The sequence below is a fragment of the Halichoerus grypus genome, chromosome X (assembly GCF_964656455.1).
Source record: "Halichoerus grypus chromosome X, mHalGry1.hap1.1, whole genome shotgun sequence".
Lineage (NCBI taxonomy): Eukaryota > Metazoa > Chordata > Mammalia > Carnivora > Phocidae > Halichoerus > Halichoerus grypus.
Genome location: NC_135727.1, coordinates 62539174 through 62561185, shown reverse-complemented (window position 1 = coordinate 62561185; position 22012 = coordinate 62539174). Strand labels below are relative to the sequence as shown.

Genomic DNA, 22012 nt, shown 5'->3' with positions numbered 1-22012 from the left:
AGATCTGAAGGAAAGCATTTTCTTCAATCTGTAAAGGAGGAAATTAAGGCCCAAAGAAGCTAAGTGATTTGTCTAACATCACAGAGCCAATTAACAGCCAGGGCTAGGCTCAATTCAGGTCTCCTAATTCTAGTTCAGTATTCTTTACACTTTTCAATGCTATCTGCTTTAATGAAATTATACAAAATTCAATCTGCTATGAGCCTGAAAAAGTAACTTTAACAGCAAAAATTCTATAGTATGTACTTCCTTCATACTCCAAAAGTCAGTGAACAGTATCAACAGGAACTCTGGCTCTATTAAAATTGGGTTTTACTGGAAAGTTCACCAGATTTGAAGACTATTCTAAAATGGCAACATCAGAGTTCTTAGGCCACAAGTCTATTCAATTCGTTCTCTATTTACAGTGGAGAAAAATCTGTTTGTTTTAAAATTATTTTACAGTGACATGGAAAATTTAACTGGTGTCAAAAATATTTCTAGGGTGAAACAAATGATTTTCAACTCCACAGACTAAGAACATACAGAAAAGCCCTTAAGTACAATTAATGACAGATTCTTGTTTGCTGACTATGTGCTTTTAAAAGATTTATAATAGTGAATAATTAGGCACCCAACATGAGAGCACCCAAATACATAAAACAATAAATAACAAAACAAATTCTTTTGAATTAATAGTAACACAATAAGTGGAAAGGACTTTAACATCCCAATTACACCAATAGACAGATCATCTAAACAGAAAATAACCAAGGAAACAATGACTTTGAATGACACACTGAACCAGATGGACTTAACAGATATATTCAGGACATTCCATCCTAAAGCAGCAAAGTACACATTCTTCTCAAGTACAAATGGAAAATTCTCCAGAACAGATCACATATTAGCCCTCAAAACAGGCCTCAACAAATACAAAAAGATGGAAATCATACCATGAAGCTTTTCTGACCGCAACGCTATGTAACTAGAAGTCAACCAGAAGAAAAAAAATGTGGAAAGACCATAAATATATGGAGGTTCAATAACATGCTACAATAAATGGGTCAACCAGGAAATCAATGAAGAAATTTAAAAACACATGGTAACAAGTGAAAATGAAATACAACACAACAGTCTGAACCTATGGGATGCAGCAAAAGCAGTCCTAAGAGAGAAGTATATAGAAATACATATAGCCTACCTCAATACATGTAGCCTACCTCAAGAAGCAAGAAAAATCTCAGAGAAACAATCTAACCTTACACCTAAGGGAGCTAGAAAAAGAACACATGAAGCCTAAAGACAGCAGGAGGAAGGAAATAATAGTGATTAGAGCAGAAACAAATGATATAGAAACTAAAAAAACAGTAGAACAGGTCAATGAAACCAGGAGCTGGTTCCTTGAAAAATAAAATAAAATTAATAAACCCATAGCCAGACTTCTAAAAAGAAAAGAGAGAGGACCCAAAAAAATAAAATGACAAATGAGAGAGGAGAAATAACAACTAATACCACAGAAATACAATTATAAGAAATTATGAAAAACTATATGCCAACAAACTGAACAACCTGGAAGAAATGGATAAATTTCTAGAAACATAAATTGCCAAAACAGAAACAGGAAGAAACAGAAAATTTGAACAGACCAATCAACAGCAAAGAAATTGAATGAGTAATCAAAAATTCCAAAAAGAAAAGCCCAGAACCATTTGGCTTCACAGGTGAATTCTAGCAAACCTTTAAAGAAGAGTTAATGCCTATTCTTCTCAAACTATTCCAAAAAGTAAAAAAAGTAAGGAAAAATTCCGAATTCATTATATGAGGCGAGCATTACCTGATACCAAATATCCCTAATGAACAATCCTTATCAAAATACCACCAGCATTTTTCACAGAGCTAGAATAAACAATACTAAAATTTGTATGGAACCACAGAAGACCCCAAATAGCCAAAGCTACCTTGAAAAAGAAAAGGAAACCTGGAGGCATCACAGTTCTGAACTGCAAGTTATATTAAAAGCTGTAGTGATCAAAACAGTATGGAGCTGGCACAAAAATAGATGAATGGAATAGAAAACCCAGAAATGAACCCACAACTATACGGTCAATTAATCTTTGACAAAGCAGGAAAGAATATCCAATGGGAAAAGGACAGTCTGTTCAACAAATGGTGGAAAAACTGGACAGCAACATGCAAAAGAATGCAACTGGACATCAAAAACTAATGATGTATTGTATGGTGACTAACATATAATAAAATAAAAAAGAAAAGAATGCAACTGGACCACTTCTTATACCACACACAAAAATAAATTAAAAATGGATGAAAGACCTAAAAATGAGACCTGAGACCATAAAAATCCTAGAGGAGAACACAGGGAGTAACCTCTTGACATTGGTCATAGCAAATTCTTTCTAGAGGTCTAGACATGGGAAATAAAAGCAGAAGTAAAGTACGGGGACTTAAAATAAAAAGCTTGTGTACAGTGAGGGAAACAATCAATAAAACTAAAGGCAGCCTATGGAATAGGAGAAGATATCTGCAAATGACATATCTGAGAAAGGGTTAGTATATAAAATATTTAAATAACTTGTAAAACTCAGTACCCAAAAAAGAATAATCCAATTAACAAATGGGCAGAAGACACGAATAGATATTTTTCCAAAGAAGACATGCCGATGGTCAACAGACACATAAAAAGATGCTCAACATCATTCATCATCAGGGAAATACAAATCAAAACTACACCTGTCAGAATAGCTAAAATCAACAACACAAGAAACAACACGTGTTGGTGAGGATATAGAAAAAGGGTAACCCTCTTGCACTGTTGGTGGGAATGCAAACTGGTGCAGCCACTCCGGAAAACAGTATGGAGATTCCTCTAAACTTAAATATGGAAGTACCCTACAATCCAGCAATCACACTATTAGGTATTTATGCAAAGAATACAAAAATATTAATTCAAAGGGACACATGCACTCCTGTGTTTATAGCAGCATTATGTACAATAGCCAAACTATGGAAACAACCCAAGTGTCCCTCAACTGATGAATGGACAAAGAAGTTGTGATGTATATACATATATACATGTGTGTGTGTGTGTGTGTGTGTGCAAAATAGAATATTCTTCAGCCATAGAGAGGAATGAAATCTTGCCATTTGCAATGACATGGATGGAGGTATGCTAAATGAAATAAGTCAGTCAGAGAAAGACAAATACCATATGATTTCAGTGCTATGTGGAATTTAAGAAACAAAACAAACAAGAAAAGGGAAAAAAGAGAGAGAGAGGTAAACCAAGAAACAGACCTTAACTATGGAGAACAAACTGATGGCTAGCTACCACAGGGGAGGTGAGTGGGAGAATGGGTTAAATAGGTGATGAACATTAAGGAGTGCACTTGTTGTGATAAAGACCAGTGATGTATGGAAGTGTTGAATCATTACATTGTAGACTCGAAACAAATATTACACTGTATGCTAACTAACTGGCATTTAAATTAAAACTTTTAAAAAAGATTTATAAGACCACATGTTGAAAGAATCAAAACCTATCTGGGACTGAAAGAGTGAATATCAGCTAAGAATAAAAAAAAGAAAAAGCAGCCCTGCAATTAATCAGGCTAGGAGGATAGACACAGATAAAGCCAACTGCAAAGTTAACAGAAAACACTGTTTTTCCCAAGGTCATGTACCAGTTGTAAAATACCATAATGACCCCTTCTTTGAGTGATTATTGCTTTCTTACCATGATGCCTCCAGACTTGCTTTGCTATTTTCATTTATTACCAGAGGGAGATACCCATTTCCTAAACCACTCTGCTTCATGACAGCACCCAATCCCTAGTTAATCCCTACTTCTTTCAATCTGCTTCAGAAGCAGCCACCAATCTAGAACTAATCCTGGCTGACTTCAGACCCTTCTCAGAATTCTTCAGCGGCAACCCCAAATTTACTAAAGACACTTCCCTTCTCCCTCTTATCCAGAGGCCTTGTATCATTCTTCTGGAGTATACTTCTTCACTATTAAGTCAATAAATCTGATTTTGTCAGACTACAGGCTTGTTCCTCCTGGTCTTTTGTTGGTGAGGCTTTAACAAGGTAAATTTTTTTTAAAGATTTATTTTTTATTGAGAGAAAGAGCGGGGGGGAGGGTTGAGGGGGGCAGAGATAGGGAGGGAGGGAGGGAGGGAGGAGGAAGGAAGGAAAAGGAAAGAAAGAAAAAAGAAAGAAAGAAAGAAAGAAAGAAAGAAAGAAAGAAAGAAAGAAAGAAAGAAAGAAAGAAAAAGAAAGAAAGAAAGAAAGAAAGAAAAAAGAATGAATCTCAAGTGGACTCTAGCTGATTGTGGAGCCCTCAGGTCTCCACCTCAAGATCCTGAAATCATGACCTGAACCAAAATCAAGAGTTGAACTCTTAACTGACTGAGCCACCCAGGTGCCCCACAAGGTAAATTATTTTTAATTACCCTAGAGATTCAGCAGTTTAGTACTGACAAAAAGCACCACTCTCCCTCTCCTCCCAAAACAGAAAAAAAAAAAAAAAAATATTTCTGTACTTAAACCAGAAAATCATTAGCCATAGGAGACTTTCACTACCAAGATGAACTCATTGAATTCTACTGCTTATATCACAGGAAATATCTGATCAATGATGCTAAGAGATATAATATTTAACCAAAGCCAGGTAACTACCATACCTGCTGGGAGAAACAGTATATTATTAACTTGGCATCAAGCTCCAGATAAAACAAAAATATACAAATTGGTGATATTATCTGGTTTTTAATATACATCAGTCACATAACAAGAGGAATTTTACCTGTCATCCACAATCTACTAATGTGCTATAGCTAGTGTTCATGAAATCCTTGTATAATTTTCTAACTTTTCATTTTTAAACTTTAAGACAGATTATATAAAAAAACAGAATATTTCCAATTCTTCTGTAAATGACATTGAAAGATAAAATGAACTAGTTTTTTTAACCATAGGTCAAGCTAACTTCATATCCAAAGAAGCCATAAACAACGCAGAGAGTTTAAATATGACTCATTACCAGTAACACTGGAAAGTAGCGGGTCTAGCTATTTTAAAGAATAATCTCAACCCAATTTTGGTAGGCCAGCCTTATGAAGGAAATGAAGAACAGAGGATATCACCAAAATCATATTCTAATAGAATACCTGTTGGATCAAGAAATGTTTTAAAATCCATTAAAACAACTTCAAAACAATAAAGCAAAGTTTTGAACTTCTAAGAAATAGTAGCTACACACCTACCTCAAAGATAAATCTCACAAATGTGGGGGTTGGGTGGAGGATGAAGTAGAGAGAGAGTGCTTTCAGCAAAAGCTTAAGACTGAATCAAAAACAGTACCAGAGGCTCAGCCAATAACTGCTAACCAAAAAACAGTCTTAAGGCTTTATTCACACAAAGCAAAAAGGACTATTGTTCACAAATCAGGCTTCTTTTTTTTTAAGATTTTATTTTATTTATTTGAAAGAGAGAGACAGATAGTGACAGAGATAGTGAGAGAGAGCACAAGCGGGGAGGAGAGGGAGAAGCAGACTCCCCGCTGAGCAGGGAGCCTGACATGGGGCTACGATCCTAGGACCCTGGGATCATGACCTGAGCCGAAGGCAGACACTTAACTGACTGAGCCACCCAGGTGTGCCCACAAATCAGGCTTCTAATACCACACCCATCACCATCAATATCATCTTCAAATACAAGATTTTTCAGAAAACAAGATATATTTAAAAGCTAAAATAAATTTGGATTAGTCTTTTCTCTTTTACAAAAAAGTCACCTGATCAACATTTACAGTTTTATTTTTTTTAATTTTAATCAGAAAATAGAATCATAGCAAATATGCAAACTTCTGATTGTTTAAAATGAACTTGAACTGGGGAGCTTGGTTGGTTCAGTCGGTTAAGGGTCTGCCTTCGGCTCAAGTCATTATCCCAGGGTCCTGGGATGGAGCCCTGGGTCAGGCTCCAGGGAGCCTGCTTCTCCCTCTCCCTCTGCCCCTCTGCCCTGCTTATGCTCTCTCTCTCGGATAAATAAATCTTTATAAATTAATTAATTAATTTAAAAATGCACTTGAACATAATGGCTCCTATAAGTAGAGAGGATAATAAACTAAGAAAATACTCTTTTAAGAACAGTGGAAAGTGACTCATGAAATTTAGTGTCAATTCTAGATTTACAATGACTAGTAATATTTTCTGTGTATAGCTTGGTTTGAGGGTTCCCAGAAAAAGCTCTAACAACTAAACAAAAAAAAGTGTTATAAAAGAAGCCAGAAAAAGAGCAGAAACAAATTTCAATAAAACCTGAAACCTACAGTAAAAGCACAAGACTACAGAATTATTTCTTTCATGGATTTGATGCTACTATGGATCAAATTATGTCTCTGAAACCTTAACCACACAGAACAGCTTTATAGTCTTTAAGGTTCATGCCATTCCCACCCTACAACACCCATCCACACTATAATTTAAATTACACCAGTAAGTGCCACAGAGTATTGACATTCATGATCACTGAATGTCTTATTCCTAGGATAATATTAAGTGAGATATAGCAAATAAACAGTATTTCTAACTCCATTCAACCTTTCTGCAAAGTTCACTTAATATAATTTGGGAATAAATATCCTAAATCTTTATTTCACTATCTTCTAAACCATTTAACTGCATTTGGTTTTTATACACAGATGTTTTATTAGGCTGCCTTTTCCTCCAACTAAACAAATCTGAAACTGTTTTATAGCTTACCTTTATGAACTATAAATATGAAGTTCTATTTCTGTAAGGTACTGAGTAAAATGTATAAAGCAAATACTAAAAGATTCTTTTAGAATGCTTTGGTGTATGTTGAAAGAAAAAGCTAAAGAAATGACAAAGAATAATGATGAAGGGAAAGAATGTCCAAAATAGGAATAGAGAAATTCTTTTTTATGATACTTTACATGATGATACTAAGACTCATATAATAAAAGCTGTTTTTCTTTCAGATAAAGAAACAAATTATTAATACTGATATTAATACAATATTGATTCCAGAAATGGGTACAAACGAGAAATTCATGAGCTGTATAAAACCATTTCAATGCCTTTAAAAGGGATGCTTAAGTTTCCATGTGGCAGCAATTATACTACTTCTATTCATGTAATATTTAGTGAGCACTCACAATGTAGCACTTAAAAAAGACTGAGTTTATTCTCCAGTCTAATTACTTGCAGGTGTGACAAGAAACCCCCTGCTCCTCTCCAGATACATAAAAGTAATGACTTCAGAATCAACTAGTTTCATGCACAATTATGTGACTACAAAAAGGAGGAAGATGGTAAGTGGAGAGAAGGAGACAAGGAAAAGCAAGGCCTGGCAAAAGTGTTATCCATGGGCAAGGGATAAGAAATACACAAAATTAGAGAGGGAGGATGACACATATTCCTGGCAGAAACCCAGTCACCTCAGCCAAATAAAAAATTTTAATTAGACTTTCTTTCAGTTTACATTTTCATATTAACAAGAGGCGAGTTTCCCACCTCCAAGTGAATTATGGGTTTAAGTGTGACATATAACCATACAACGGCCACTAAGTCAAGAGCCAATCAACGCTAAATGGAAACTTATGGTAATATATAAATATTAATTTGACTTTAGAGTTAATGCAAACCTCCTGAGCTATATACAGTATAAATTACAGGCCTACTATGTAAATTATAGGACAATGCTATATATCAATTTTACTAAAGATAAAAGAGAAAAAAAAAAGGTTTAAAAATAGTCCTGTCATGGGCGCCTGGGTGGCTCAGTTGGTTGAGCGGCTGCCTTCGGCTCAGGTCATGATCCTGGAGTCCCTGGATCGAGTCTCGCATCAGGCTCCCTGCTCGGCGGGGAGCCTGCTTCTCCCTCTGACCCCCCCCCCATGTGCTCTCTCTCTCATTCTCTCTGTCTCAAATAAATAAATAAAATCTTTAAAAAAAAAAAATAGTCCTGTCATATCATGCCCTTAATTCAGTTTAGAAACGTTAAGTATGCACATTTGTTCCTCGGGTAATAATGTCAGTCTCAAACTAGAATAAACAAGCCATCCTGCCATCATTTCTACAGATAATTTTATGGAAATTGTTTAGAATATAATAATTAGGAAAATTTCTGAAACAGTTACCATGATAGAAAATAACTGTAAGACTAGTTCTTTCAAATATTCATTTCAAATGGACATGAAACAGACTTTTGAAATTACTCTGAGAAACAAACTGAGGGTTCTAGAGGGGAGAGGAGTGGGGGGATGGGTTAGCCTGGTGATGGGTATTAAAGAGGGCACGTACTGAATGGAGCACTGGGTGTTATACACAAACAATGAATCACGGAACACTACATCAAAAACTAATGATGTAATGTATGATGATTAACATAACATAATATAGTAAAATAAAAACTAAAAAAAAAAAAAGAAATTACTTCTGTACTGAAAAACTAGCTCAGTAGCAGAGTTGTGTTTGTGTGAAATTTTATTTTCAAATTTTAGTGCAACTACTTACAAAGTTTCCAAAACAAATACTGATCTTTAAAGGAATGAAGAAACAACAATATTTTGTGATTATAATACAAGATCTCAAATGATATTACAAACATTAATTACATATGCTCCAGGATTTTTTTGAGTGGCGTTAAGTATTAATACTGTTTTGAATTTAGTTCAATTTTCTTCCTTTGATTTAATTTTGGCATAATGCAAACCCAATTTGATTAGTCAAGCATACAGCTAATGAAATGGCATGACTGGAGCTTAGATTTGTAATAACATAAATATCATAGGCACCTTTGCTCTTTCCCTATAGGGATTTGGAAAATCACCCTTGGTAAACTTAAGTACACATATATGTAAAGTATTACAGTAGTTAGTCTATGCTATGCCATGCTCCCTCACCTCCATTTCATTAAATTACTAAATAACATTGTTGATTAACTGCACAAAGGATGGGAACATTTGAATAAATAATCCCATATTGTGGAAAGTCCAGATAAGTTCAGAATTTTATTGTTTTTAGCCAAAGGCAACTGTGAAACTCATTAGAAAGAAGTGGCACAATATTATCTTTGAAGTGAGTTACTAAAATCGAAAGAAGAAAAGCTAAAGGTAGTTTCTAAGTACAAAAGTAGAAAACATTCCAGGTTAAATTTGTAAAATGAATCATTAGTCAATACATTATTACTAAATTATGTACCTATCCAGGAAGCTGCTTACTGGTTTTCATATTGTTCTAGATCTTCACTGTCCATTATAGTAGTCAGTAGCCATATGTGGTTATAGACTTTAAAACTGGTAAAAATTCTATAAAATTAAAAAATTGAGTTCCTTGGATACAACAGCCATATGTACCTACTGTTTTGGATGGCATCAAATAGAACATCTCCATTATTACAGAAATTTCTATTGGGTAGCACTATACTACATAAAATACCAGTTAAAATGAGCCCCCAAAACTAACTGGTGTAAGTCTAACTATACTGGATAAAATTAAAAAGTAGGACATATCTATTTATGATAAAAGTTCTATGCAAAGTAGGAACAGAAAGGAATATTCTCAAACTGATAAAGGCATCTACAACCATACTTAACGGTGAAAGACAGCCTGCTCTCCCCCTAAAATCAGGAACTAGGGAAGGATGTCCAGTCTCATCACTTCAATTCACCATTATACCTGAAGCACTAGCAGTTCACTAGTGCATGACAAAGAACCATAAGGCAGACAAGATTAGAAAGGAAAAGTAAACCTGTCTTTATTTGTAGACAATGTGATCATCTATGTAGAGAATTCCGAAGAATCTAAAAAAAAAATGCTATTAGATCTAGTCAATGAATTTAGCAAGATCAATGTACAAAAACGAAAACAAAAACCATTTCTATTTACTATCAAAAAAACAACTATAAATTTGAAAATTTAAAATAGCACCAAAAAAACATGAAACCCTTAGGAAAAAAATTCACAATAGATGTGCAAAACCTGTACAATGAAAGCTACAAAATACTGCTGTGAGAAATTATAGAAGACTTAAATAAATGGGAAATTATACCATGTTCCTGGATTGTAAAGTTCAATGTTGTTAAGATGTTACTTTTCCCCAAAATTATCTACAGATTCAATGTAATCCCAAACAAAATCCTAGTTGTTTTTTTGGTAGAAATTGGGAAGCTAATTCTAAAATTATACATTTCTGGTAGGAATACAAAATGGGATAGCCACTTTCAAAATAATTTGGCAGTTTCTTAAAAAGTTAAATCCATACTTACCACATGATCCAACAATCCCATTAACTAGATATTTACCCAAGAGAAATGAAAATCAATGTTCATGCAGATATATATATAAAAAAGTTTATAGCAGCTTTATTTAAAATAGCCAAAATCTGAAACACCTCAAATGCCTATCAGTTGATGAATTAACAAACATATCATGGTATATCCATCCATACAATGAAATACTGCTTGGTAATAAAAAGGAATAAATTACTGATACATGAAATGACATGCATAAATCAAAAAAGCACTAGGTTCTAAGCAAAATCAGATATAAACAAAAGGCTACATGCTTATTATTTCATTTAGATGAAATTGTAAATGAGGCAAAAGTAGAGTGGACAGAGAGGTTCCTGGTTTCCATGAATACAGGGAGGGGCAGAGGATTGACTGCAATGAGACATGAGGAAATTCAGAAGGTGACAGAATGTTCTACATTTTTATTGTGCTGTTAGTTATACAAATGTATATGTTTGTCAAAACTCATTGGACTATATACTTAAAAAGAAAAAAAATTATTTTATATGAATTATACCATAATATATTTGACTTAAAAAATAAAAGTAATAAGGGTGCCTGGGTGGCTCAGTCACTTAAGCATCCAACTCTTAATTTTGGCTCAAGTCATGATCTCAGGGTCCTGAGATGCAGCCCCACATCAGGGTCCCCACTCAGCGAGGAGTTTCCTTTCTCCTTCTCCCTCTGCCCCTCCCCCTCCACCCACGCACACACACACTCTCTCTCTAAAAATAAATAAATCAATCAAAATAAAGAAATAAATGTAACATGGCTAATCTTCTATCTTTGGTGCTCTATAAGTACAGATCTGTTATACCAAGGAAATATGGTGTAGAAATAGACTGTTTGGAAGGCAAGCAGTATAAGTTATGCCAGTCCCATACTTCTCTGGACTTTAGCTTTTTCTGGTGTAAATAGGGGCTTATAACCCAGTTTCTCAAGTCTGTTTCCAGGAAATTTTTAGAATGTTGCAGGTATTTTGAGAAAAGGGTTTCTACTGTCAAATTATTTAGGAAATATTCCCCATAAGGCGATTCACAATGCATTTAGCATATGAAAGGCTCTGCGCAGTCCTAGATGCATTCATTTTTTTCTATAATTTTTTAAACTCAGTTTCCCACATTTACTTGACCAAGGAAAATTTCTATCAAAAAATGGTGTTGGGGCGCCTGGGTGGCTCAGTCGTTAAGCGTCTGCCTTCGGCTCAGGTCATGATCCTAGGGTCCTGGGATTGAGCCCCGCATCGGGCTCCCTGCTCGGCTGGAAGCCTGCTTCTCCCTCTCCCACTCCCCCTGCTTGTGTTCCCTCTCTCGCTGTGTCTCTCTCTGTCAAATAAATAATAAAATCTTAAAAAAAAAAAATGGTGTTGCTGGGGCGCCCAGGTAGCTCAGTCAGTTAAGCATACAACTCTTGATTTTGGCTCAGGTCATGATCCCAGGGTAGTGAGATGGAGCCTGCTGAAAATTCTCTCTTTCCCTCTCTCTCTGCCCCTCCAACCCCCTCCCCCTGCTCTCTCTCTCTCAAAAAATAAATAAAAAAAATAATTTTTAAAAACAGTATTGCTAAAGTTCTAAGATTCATTGATTAAACTTTTAAGATTACCTTCTTGATTAAGTTTAAGACTTATTTCTTTATTAGAGACAGAACACACACACACACACACACACACACACACACACACACACACGAGTGAGTTGGGGGAGGGGCGGATGGAGAGACTCTTTCAAGCAGACCCCTTAATGAGCACAGGGCCCAACAGGAGGCTCAATCTCAGGACCCATGATCATGACCCATGAGATCACAACCTGAGCTGAAACCAAGAGTCAGATGCTTAAGGAACGGAGGCACGCAGGTGTCCACCTTCTGGATTAAGTTTTATTTGCATTGGGAAACTATAAAACTGATTGATTTTAAAGTAGCTATGCAGAACTATACCCCTTAATGAGAAAACTTAAGTCACAAATTTTAAAATGCTTCTTATTCATCTTGCTACTTTCCTAGTCAACTCCTCTGAGTTTTTACCAGGTTCTGAATTCTAAATATCCTAAACTTAGATATTTTTGACTAGTATATACTACATGAAAATACATCATGGTTGAATTATCTCTCTTGTAATAACTCTTCAAATAACAGGGCAGAATTAAGAATGTGAAAGCATCAATGCCAGGAACACTAAAATTCCTGAGCAATTACAATAAAAATAACAAAGTGATCCACGTCAGAATGTAAGTGTTCACTGTACAAAACTGGTAGAAGTTTGAATGTATGTAGTTAAAATAGTTTTTAAAAAGGGAAGGGAAAAAAGACTAAAGAAAGATGGAAAACCTAATACTCTGAATACTGCTCTTCAGCACTTTACATGTGACCACTGAAAGAAATATAAAGCATTACAAATAATGTTGATAATGTGGTTAAAAATATTGTAGCTTTTGAACATAAATAAATGCATGAATAATAAGAGCCATCTTAATTCAAGTCAGTAAGTTAATTATGAATAAAGTTTTAGGAGAAGTGAACACTGTAAAATTCTAAAGGGTAAACAAACCACCCCTAAAAATGGAAAAAAAATGTTAGAAATGCCATATCCAATTAGACCCAAAACAGTAGTCTTCTTCACCCAGTAACATCCAGGCTATGGAAGAGTACTGTTAGTAATGTATACTGAAGTATCTAATTTACTTCAATAACCCTTATGAATCTTTATCAATAATTTTGTCTAAATAACTTTTGAAATTATTTCTAGCCTAAATTTGTTTAACCTCTTGGGGTAAATAACTTCTATAAGCTTATTATATAAAATAGTATTCCTTTTAAAAAGTACTTTTATTTTTCAATTTGAATTTAAGGAATATTCTCTAGGCCCTAGGCACTATATAAAATAATTTTTTAGAAGAGTAAGAAAATAGGGAAGCAGAGTGGCAATTACTCATCTAACTGTTTATACATTCTTTTTAAGAGTTAAATTTTAGTACAAATGGTTTTGTAGCTAGGTCTCCTTGGAAACCACTAGTAGTATTTCTCCATAATGGTCTGGCCAGAGATGCCCCAGGAATAATCTGAATGGAACATGGAAATTTCAGTAAACTTTAAAAAGAGGAAGGGTGATTTTTTTTTGTTTTAATAAAGACATATAAAATTTATCACATCATTATGTTTAGCAAACAGATATAAGCAGAATATATTTTGTTTTGTTCTGAAAGTTATCTTTACATAGTTCCCTGTAAAATCTTTAAGTTCAGCACATAGATATGTAAACAGACATCCATATGGTTAAAAACACGTATAGTATATAAAAAAGGAAATTCTTCTGCTAAGAAAGAAAGAAAAAAAGAAAGAAAGAAAAAAAAACAAGATCACAAAACCATAACTACATTAAATAAAAATGCTTTAAAAAAGTTAGACCAACCATGAAACTCCTCAAGAATGTAAGCAGCTTTTTTATATTTCAAATTTAATTCTGGTACCTATTTTTGGCTGTATAATGAGTTCAGGAAGAAACAAATCAAGAATATGTTCATAGTTCATATGGACATTACTCACCCACATTTGGAGGTTTCACATAATTTACAGGTAGTTCTGGAGGTCTGCCTCTATGTAGAGCTGCAAAAGCAGACCCATTCCATAGTGTACTCTTACAGTCTATTCAAAAAGATTCAAAAGTTAGTCAAGAAATAGAACAGTGTTTTTTTAAGTTGTACCTCAGAGGTAAATGTCTGTTTTCAATTTCATTTGTTGGAATATATTTTTAACTATTAATACCACAATAAAAAATAACATGCATATTTTTAAACATGTTATGAACTATATTATGACTGTTAAACAACAATACTTTAATATAACACCAGGATATTTTATTTCTGTGCTGATCTAGAACTAAAGCTTTTATTACGCGTGTATTTGAATCTTATGTAAATATGTCATGGATTAATAAGGTTTTAATTTTATATTGGTCCTTCTTGATCTGTAGGCTTATACATTTCTACTTATATAAAACTATATAAGCAAGGTTACAACTACAGCACAAGTATGCCAGGTAAAATTCAGAAACATGTATACTTGGTGCATACTCACATTATAGAGTGCCTGCCAATTATGCCATAACAGATAACAATATTGCATGTCAGATGATAAATGACTATAAAAAGTTGTGTTTTTTGTTTTTTATGTTTATGTCAAGAAACTCAAGCAAATATGAAATATTCCTAATAATTTAACTGTGATACAAAAATATTGCACTACTCTTTTTTTTGGGGGGGGGAAGGGCAGAGGGAAAGGGATAGAGAGAATCCCAAGCAGGCTCCATGCCGAGCATAGAGCCTGATACTGGGCTCAATCTCACAACCCTGAGATCATGACCTGAGCTGAAATCAAGAGTTGGACACTTAACCGACTGAGCCACCCAGACACCCCTCTATTGCTCTCTTGAAAACTTCCAAATTAACTGATTTGAAGAATTTCCTTATATTATAAAATGAGACGTTTAAAACTGGTATTTTTGAAGCTATTTACCTTTGTGAATTAGAATTTTTAAAAAACATGATGCTAATACAACAAAACAAATGAGTTGCTAGACCTGAAGTATTTATTACATTAACAGGCAGCCTTAATGTCTAATTTCACATTTTTATATTCATAAAATACTACTTTATATATTTTACATATTGGGGTTCCATGAAAAACTTTGGGAAAATCTTTAAAAGACTGAAAAACGGTGGAGTACAAAAACTGTTACTGAACAGTCACTAATAGGTTGATATTTGTTTTAATATTTTCAATTATAAAAATTTTTTACATATCACATATCATATATAAATTTTTACATATCATTTTTCATTTACCTGTTATAAAATATATGTGATTAAGATGATATAAAGACTCATAATACTTAAAAATATTAAAACATAATGAAAGACTTTTAAGCATTTATACTGTACTAATTAGAGCAGTGATCTTTTAAGATCTCTATTCCACAGGATTACAAAAAGATTTTAATATTCTTTACCTCTACTGTATTCACTGTTTTACAGCAGAGGGCTTCTTTTAGGCCTTTAAAAATGTACTTGTACACTAAGAAAATAAGATTGGCAAAATAAGAAAAACTAGAAGAAAATTAGTATTTAGGAAAGCATGTGAACATTTACTTAACATGAAAATATGCTGCTCTCCACTCCTTCCTCTGAAAACTGTGAAAATCTTACCTTTGGCATCCCGTAACAGAGACTGCCGACCAACACCTAGTAATGTCTGTACCCCAGGAACACTCTGAGGGATCTCCTTATCTAGTAAGGGACCAATCCGCTCACAAATTTTAAGGAGGTAGTCTGGAGGAATGTGTGCATTGGCTGCCACCTAAAAAGCATAAATAAAACAGGAAAACTAATTTGGTTTAAAAACATAATTTAGTCCATTACCAAATTATTCCATCATGGAACAAAGTGCAACTTTTATATACCGGATCAGGGAAATAACATTTTAAATATTTAATACTTTAACCAAATTAAAGAAATGGCTACAAAATTTAAGCACATCTAAATGATAAGATTTAAATGACATGGCACTCAAACTTACTTTTACATGCCTTGATTAAATCATTTGCTTAGCTGTTAATCTTATGAAATAAGTGTTGCAAAACAGCAAAAGTGCGCATGCCTAAAATTAAAGTACAAAGACAACAGGTAAACTCTACTAGTACTTGATTTATTCAGTAGTGATGAAATGATCAAGAATCAGAGAATCTAGATTCTATATAAATGATAAGAATACAAACAAAAGGTATTACTTGCACCAAACTCTCACCTAAATCCCTTTAGGATTAACAGGACAAATTTGCTTAATAAAGCAGAACTGGTTTTCCTTAAAAAAGTTAACTGGTTTCCAAAACAGTATCAAAGTAATGTTTTTAGATATACTATGCTCTAAATAACTAAGCTATGTACTCAAAATTCATCACAACATTAACTCATTTTTAAAACAAACAAGCAAATCTCTGAAGATGATAAACATATACAGACAGGGATGAGAAAATTAAACAACAAAACTGTTCATTTTTTATCTAAGCTAATGTTCAAGTCCCTGATGTGTTTCATAAATACCTAATTATTAAAGGAGGAAACAGAAAACTAGACCATTAAATCCTTAGATAAAAAAAATCTACATTCTCATCTTGACATAAAGGGAGATAGAAAGAATGAAAAGTAAATATAAATAAAAATGTAAATATATGCATATACCATCACAGAGGACCTCACATCAATGTATTATCACCAGGTCAAGAACAATACGACATAAAAGAATAATTTTGTAAACCATCCCTAATGATCACCATGAGAAAAGAAATTATGTGTGTTCTTGGTAAGTATTTGTTCAATGAATCAATGAACATTAAAAAACCAAAGTAAAGTCCATCTATAAGAAATATCACAAGAATTCATAGAGGAAAAATCTTAGATTCTCCTATCAAGGTACCTTGTTTGTTTTCTTAGAAAACATACATTGCAGAACTACAATCCAACATGTATTCAGAATTCTGTGAATAAGGGATTCTGTTGTGATTTTTAAAAATTATTTCCTGCCAATTATCTTTTTTAAGTCCAAGCAAAAATTAATTTTAATCTACCAAAATAAATGGGGCTTGGGAACTGTCATGATGCTCAGAAAGAATGGCAACCAAGCCTGATTATTTTATATTTGCATCAACACAGTTTAGCTTCTGGATTGGGACAAAGGATCAAGCAAATTCTTTCAGTTATTTCTCATATCTATAGTTTGTTTTCCAGCCAAATAACTACATAGAACCACCTCTTAGTAAAACATACAGGTAACATTAAAGTCAAAGCAGCTGATGATTCAATTTAATGTAAGTATTATCTACAGACAATGATATCCTAAAATCCTAGTTTATAATTCATTCCCTCCACATTAAAACATTTCCTAAATATGCCTACAGGCAAGTATACTTAGTACCCCAGAAAAATATGTATCTCAAAGAGAAAAGCTTTAAAATACTGCATATGAACATCTATAATAGCTTATGCCTTTTTTCCCACCAACACTCCGCTTCCATTATCAGCCATTACTTTTCCATCAAGTACACACTATATGAAAGCTTTACATAGGATAATAGTTCATGTCTTTACTGGAATTTTCTTTTTTGTTTGTTTGGGTTTTCGAGGGGTTTGGTTTTTGCTTTTTTTTTATTATTATGTTATGTTAATCACCATACATTACATCATTAGTTTTTGATGTAGTGTTCCATGATTCATTGTTTGCATATAACACCCAGTGCTCCATGCAGTAAGTGCCCTCTTTAATACCCATCACCAGGCTAACCCATCCTCCCATCCCCCTCCCCTCTAGAACCCTCATTCCAGGACAAACAAAAACTAAAGGAATTTGCAAACACAAAACCAGCCCTACAAGAAATATTGAAAGGGGTCCTCTAAGCAAAGAGAGAGCCTAAAAGTAACACAGACCAGAAAGGAATACAGACCATATACAGTAACAGTCACCTTACAGGCAATACAATGACACTAAATTCATATCTTTCAATAGTTACCCTGAATGTAAATGGGTTAAATGCTCCAATCAAAAGACACAGGGTATCAGACTGGTTTATTTTTTTTTTAATTTAAATTTAAGTTAGTTAACATATAGTGTATTATTAGTTTCAGGGTAGAATTTAGTGATTCATCAGTTGCATATCACACCCAGTGCTCATTACAAGTGCCCTCCTTAACTGGCATTTTCTTTTTGATCAATTTTCTTTTTTTCATCCTGTTACCATCTCAAGAGGTATTCTCCTGCCTAGAAACTGCAATATGTCTAACCATATATAATCCAGAAAATAGTTCTCTAATATGAATTTTTAGAATCACCCCCTTACAGAAAATCTGTCAGAACTATATCCTAAACTGACATCTTAAGTTGCCTGGCTACTTCATTTTATAGAAACAATGATGTTTGATTTTCAGGCAATTACATAAATCTTTCTATCAATTCCTCTGTAATAATTTTAAAATACAGAATCATTAATTAAGCAACCAAAACAAGACTTATCTACACCCAAATTCTCCCCCTTGAAGATTTTTATTATAAGCTATTAAATAAATTTTACACGTTTGAATTCCACCCTATACAACTGGAAATTGCTTAATTTCTAAGTGGTCCCATTCAATAAGGCCGTTCCTCTAAAATCAATAAAAATTTGATTATGAAACAGTAGTAGATAAACATATTCTATCAACACAATAGCAATAACAATACATTTGAGTTGAACATGCTAGCGTCTCCTTTAAACAATATCAACAGGCTTCCAGACTATATCAGCTCAGTTCTTGAAATACAGTTTTTTCTAAATCAAATTTCAGGACTTACAAGTGGTAGTCAACATTTATTTCAATCCATCTGCTTTGATTAAAATTGAAATTTTTTAAGGGATCTTTTTTGGCGTAAGAACTCTTATTTGTCCTCAGTAATTACTTTTTTAAGTCTTTTAAAAATTCTCTATTAGAATTATGTATGGATAAAATGTATTATATAATAAAATGTAATATTAAAAGTATGTATTAAAATATTCTATGAAATTCATAACATAATATTATAAGCCACTCTTTTCAATTAAAGCTCAAATATTCTAATTTCAGTTATTTAACCACATTTTTCTCTCTGGAATATAATTGCCAACAAGTAACACAAGTACTTTGATATCTGCAGAAGAAAAGCATTCTCTAAAAACAAAGTTCAAGAGTATATACAAACTTCTATATTATTCTGTAAAACAGCTCCAAGGAGTTATATTATAGAATGTTTGATTTAGAAAGATCCTTATACATAATTAACCTAACTTCACATCTTACAGTAGGAAAAACATCCAGAGAAGTGAAGTCCGATGGTCACAATGAATGTACAGAAATCTGGGTTTCCCTGTCCACTGATCTTCCTATTACTGTCTTATTAAGGCAATTGAAAAATTATGAAGGTAACTAACACAAAAACTGCAAAAAAATAAAACTATAAATTCAAATAAACTGAAAGAAATTAAATGAAGTCTAGATTATAAACCTTCTAGATAGGAAGACTGGATGACCTAAAGAGCAAACCTAACAATTGAATTACTAAGCTTCAGAATTATAATGACAAGTGAGAAGACCAGAGAGTTCACAGAAATGATCCTACTCATCATAATTAGTTAAAAGGAATCCAGCTGAGAATTGAATAAAATGCAAAAGGTACCTAACTTCAGGGTGCCGGGCCCATACCAAGCACTACATTTGAAATACTAATTTTCAGAGAGCAATAATGACATTTTTACCTTGGCTTTTAGAAATTATAGGATAAGTAACTCCAAAAAACAAATAAAAGAGATAATTGTTTCTGTGTTTTGTTTTCTAAGATCATGACCACACAGGTAAATGAAGAATCAAACTGGGCCCATACATTGAAGAAATGAAATACATTTTGTCTGAGATTTTAATTTTTTTGGTGTGGGCAGGGTGAGAGGAGAAGTACATATAAAAAATTAGTCACATGATTTTTTTTATATTTAGGGACAAAAAACAAAATAGATTTTGAAAAATATAGCAAGGCTTTAAATACATCAATATAAGTATAATATAGAGATATGCATGGTACTTTGAAGTCTGGAAGCCTGGATTATTCAGGTTCTAAAATTGACTAGCTGTTACTCCTTCTGGCGGTGTGATACAGTAGAAAGGACTTAGATTTTCATTTTTCCACCATTCTCAGTTCCTACTTCTGTGACCTGCAAAGTTACTCAGTCTGAGAGCCTGAGCTTCTGCATCTGTAAACAGGGAGTAATGATAACTACCTCATATGATTTGTAAAAAAAAAAAAGAAAAACAAAATCATTCACTCTGCATTCATTCATTCATTTAACATATAGAGATGAGACAAGAAGACAATTAAACTGCTGTCCTAAAGAAACCCACAGTCCCAGTGGGGGAAACAAACTAGTAAATAAAACAAACTTCTAAATAAAACAAATCAAAGTACAAGTACCCAGAGGTAGTACAAAGAGCTAAGAGAAGCAAAGAGATACAGTACCTACTTCAGCCTAGGGGTAGGGGTTCATGTCTAATTTCACACTTGAAGGCTAAGTGAAAATTCACATGACAGACAAAAGGAAGGGAAGGCATTCCAGGCAAACAGAAAGGTTCCCCCACCCAGTAAATGTACTTTGCATAGTGACTAACACATAATATCCCTCAATGTTTAAGATTCTCCTCCAGAACGTTAAGTTTAAAAAAAAGTAATAAAAAACTCACAGAGTATCATCTGATTTTGATGGGAAAAATACATGTACAAAAAAATAAGACTAAAAGAAAACACAAAAAACTAATAGTTTATTTTCTTAATACTTTTCAGTAAAATATAAATGTCTGCAATAATCCAATATTATATCATAAAGTGTTGAGTTTTAATGTTTGCTGAATTTGAAGGAGGAAAGGGAAAAAACTGGGCAGAAAGGGAAATAAAACAGGTAGGCTTTTCTACTATAATAATACACTGGTTTGTACAGTGGGTTACAAAGTGTTAAGACTTCCTATCACTCTTCTTTGAAAATGTTTATCATTGTTCATAGCATTTCTTTTTCTATTAGTTTTAAGATTTTCTCAGGAATGAGACAGCCAAGAGCAACCCACCCAGGTTCGAATATTCTCTGGGTTACAATACCATAAGAAAGTACCAAAAGTACTATAACCTTGAGGGCAGATAATATCAAGACAAGGACAAGGGACCTACCCACATTCTGGAAGTGTCTCAGTAGAGAGAGGTCCGATAAACGAACTTAGTTCCAGCTAGCATATTAAATAAGCCTAAGAAATATATATCATGAAATGCTCCTGACAAAAGTTAAGAAAATTACACAAACAATAACTGAGGGCCAGATTATTATAAAGTACTATAGTAGATATTAAAGGGCATGAGAAAACATCTTCAACAAGGTAATTTAAAATACAAGAAAATATTTATCAATAATGTATAGAAAATAAGTTCAGGATTAGAAAAGATCAATCAGAAGCGATGAGGATCCCTGCAACAAGACATCAGAAAGACATATCTCCCACTTCTTAAAAAACAGTGAATAGTACATGAGTATCATACTAAGTTACTTTTCTCTAATTAATAAAAATGCAAATAACAGTAAACATCTTTTGACATAACAATCATTTCTTGTTTGAGTTAATACAGATGCACTTCAAAGCACTCATTTTGGTTCAATTCTAACATTTACTTTTTAAATACTTTTTTCCCCAATGGCACTGTTTTAAATGCCCCTCACCTTATAAAAATATTAGGAAAATGAGGTGGTGACATAGCTAGCTAAGAACATATAAATTCTGGGGTCATAGTTCTTTAGATATCCATTTTCCATTCAACCTCTATGTCCTATTTTTAAAATGCAGTAACCAATTCATTTGCACAGCATTTTCAATTAACAAAATGCATTCTTTCTATTTAACTCATTTGGTTTGCACAACAACCTTGTAAAATAGATAGGGGGTTTTATTTTATAAATGAGGAAACTGAATCCCTGAGAGGTTAAGTAACTTGCCCAGGGTCACTCAGCAAGAATATCTTCCCAACTAAATCTTATGGTATTTTCTACTACTCACAAAATCCTTTATGAAAAATGTCCAACAAGGGCATCTCTGAAATTTGACCCAAACACTA

At 33.5% G+C, this 22012-nt stretch overlaps 1 protein-coding gene across 3 annotated transcripts in view; it reads right to left on the bottom strand.

Moving 5' to 3' along the window:
* Positions 1-22012, bottom strand: part of BRWD3 (bromodomain and WD repeat domain containing 3) — a 192900-nt gene that overhangs the window by 164867 nt on the left and 6021 nt on the right. For all 3 annotated transcript variants that reach the window (XM_078065011.1, XM_078065013.1, XM_078065012.1), the window contains exons 5-6: positions 15517-15667; positions 13859-13957 (exon numbers count right to left, since the gene is read on the bottom strand). In XM_078065011.1, coding sequence (XP_077921137.1) covers positions 13859-13957; positions 15517-15667 — 250 coding nt within the window. The remainder of the gene's footprint in view (positions 1-13858; positions 13958-15516; positions 15668-22012) is intronic.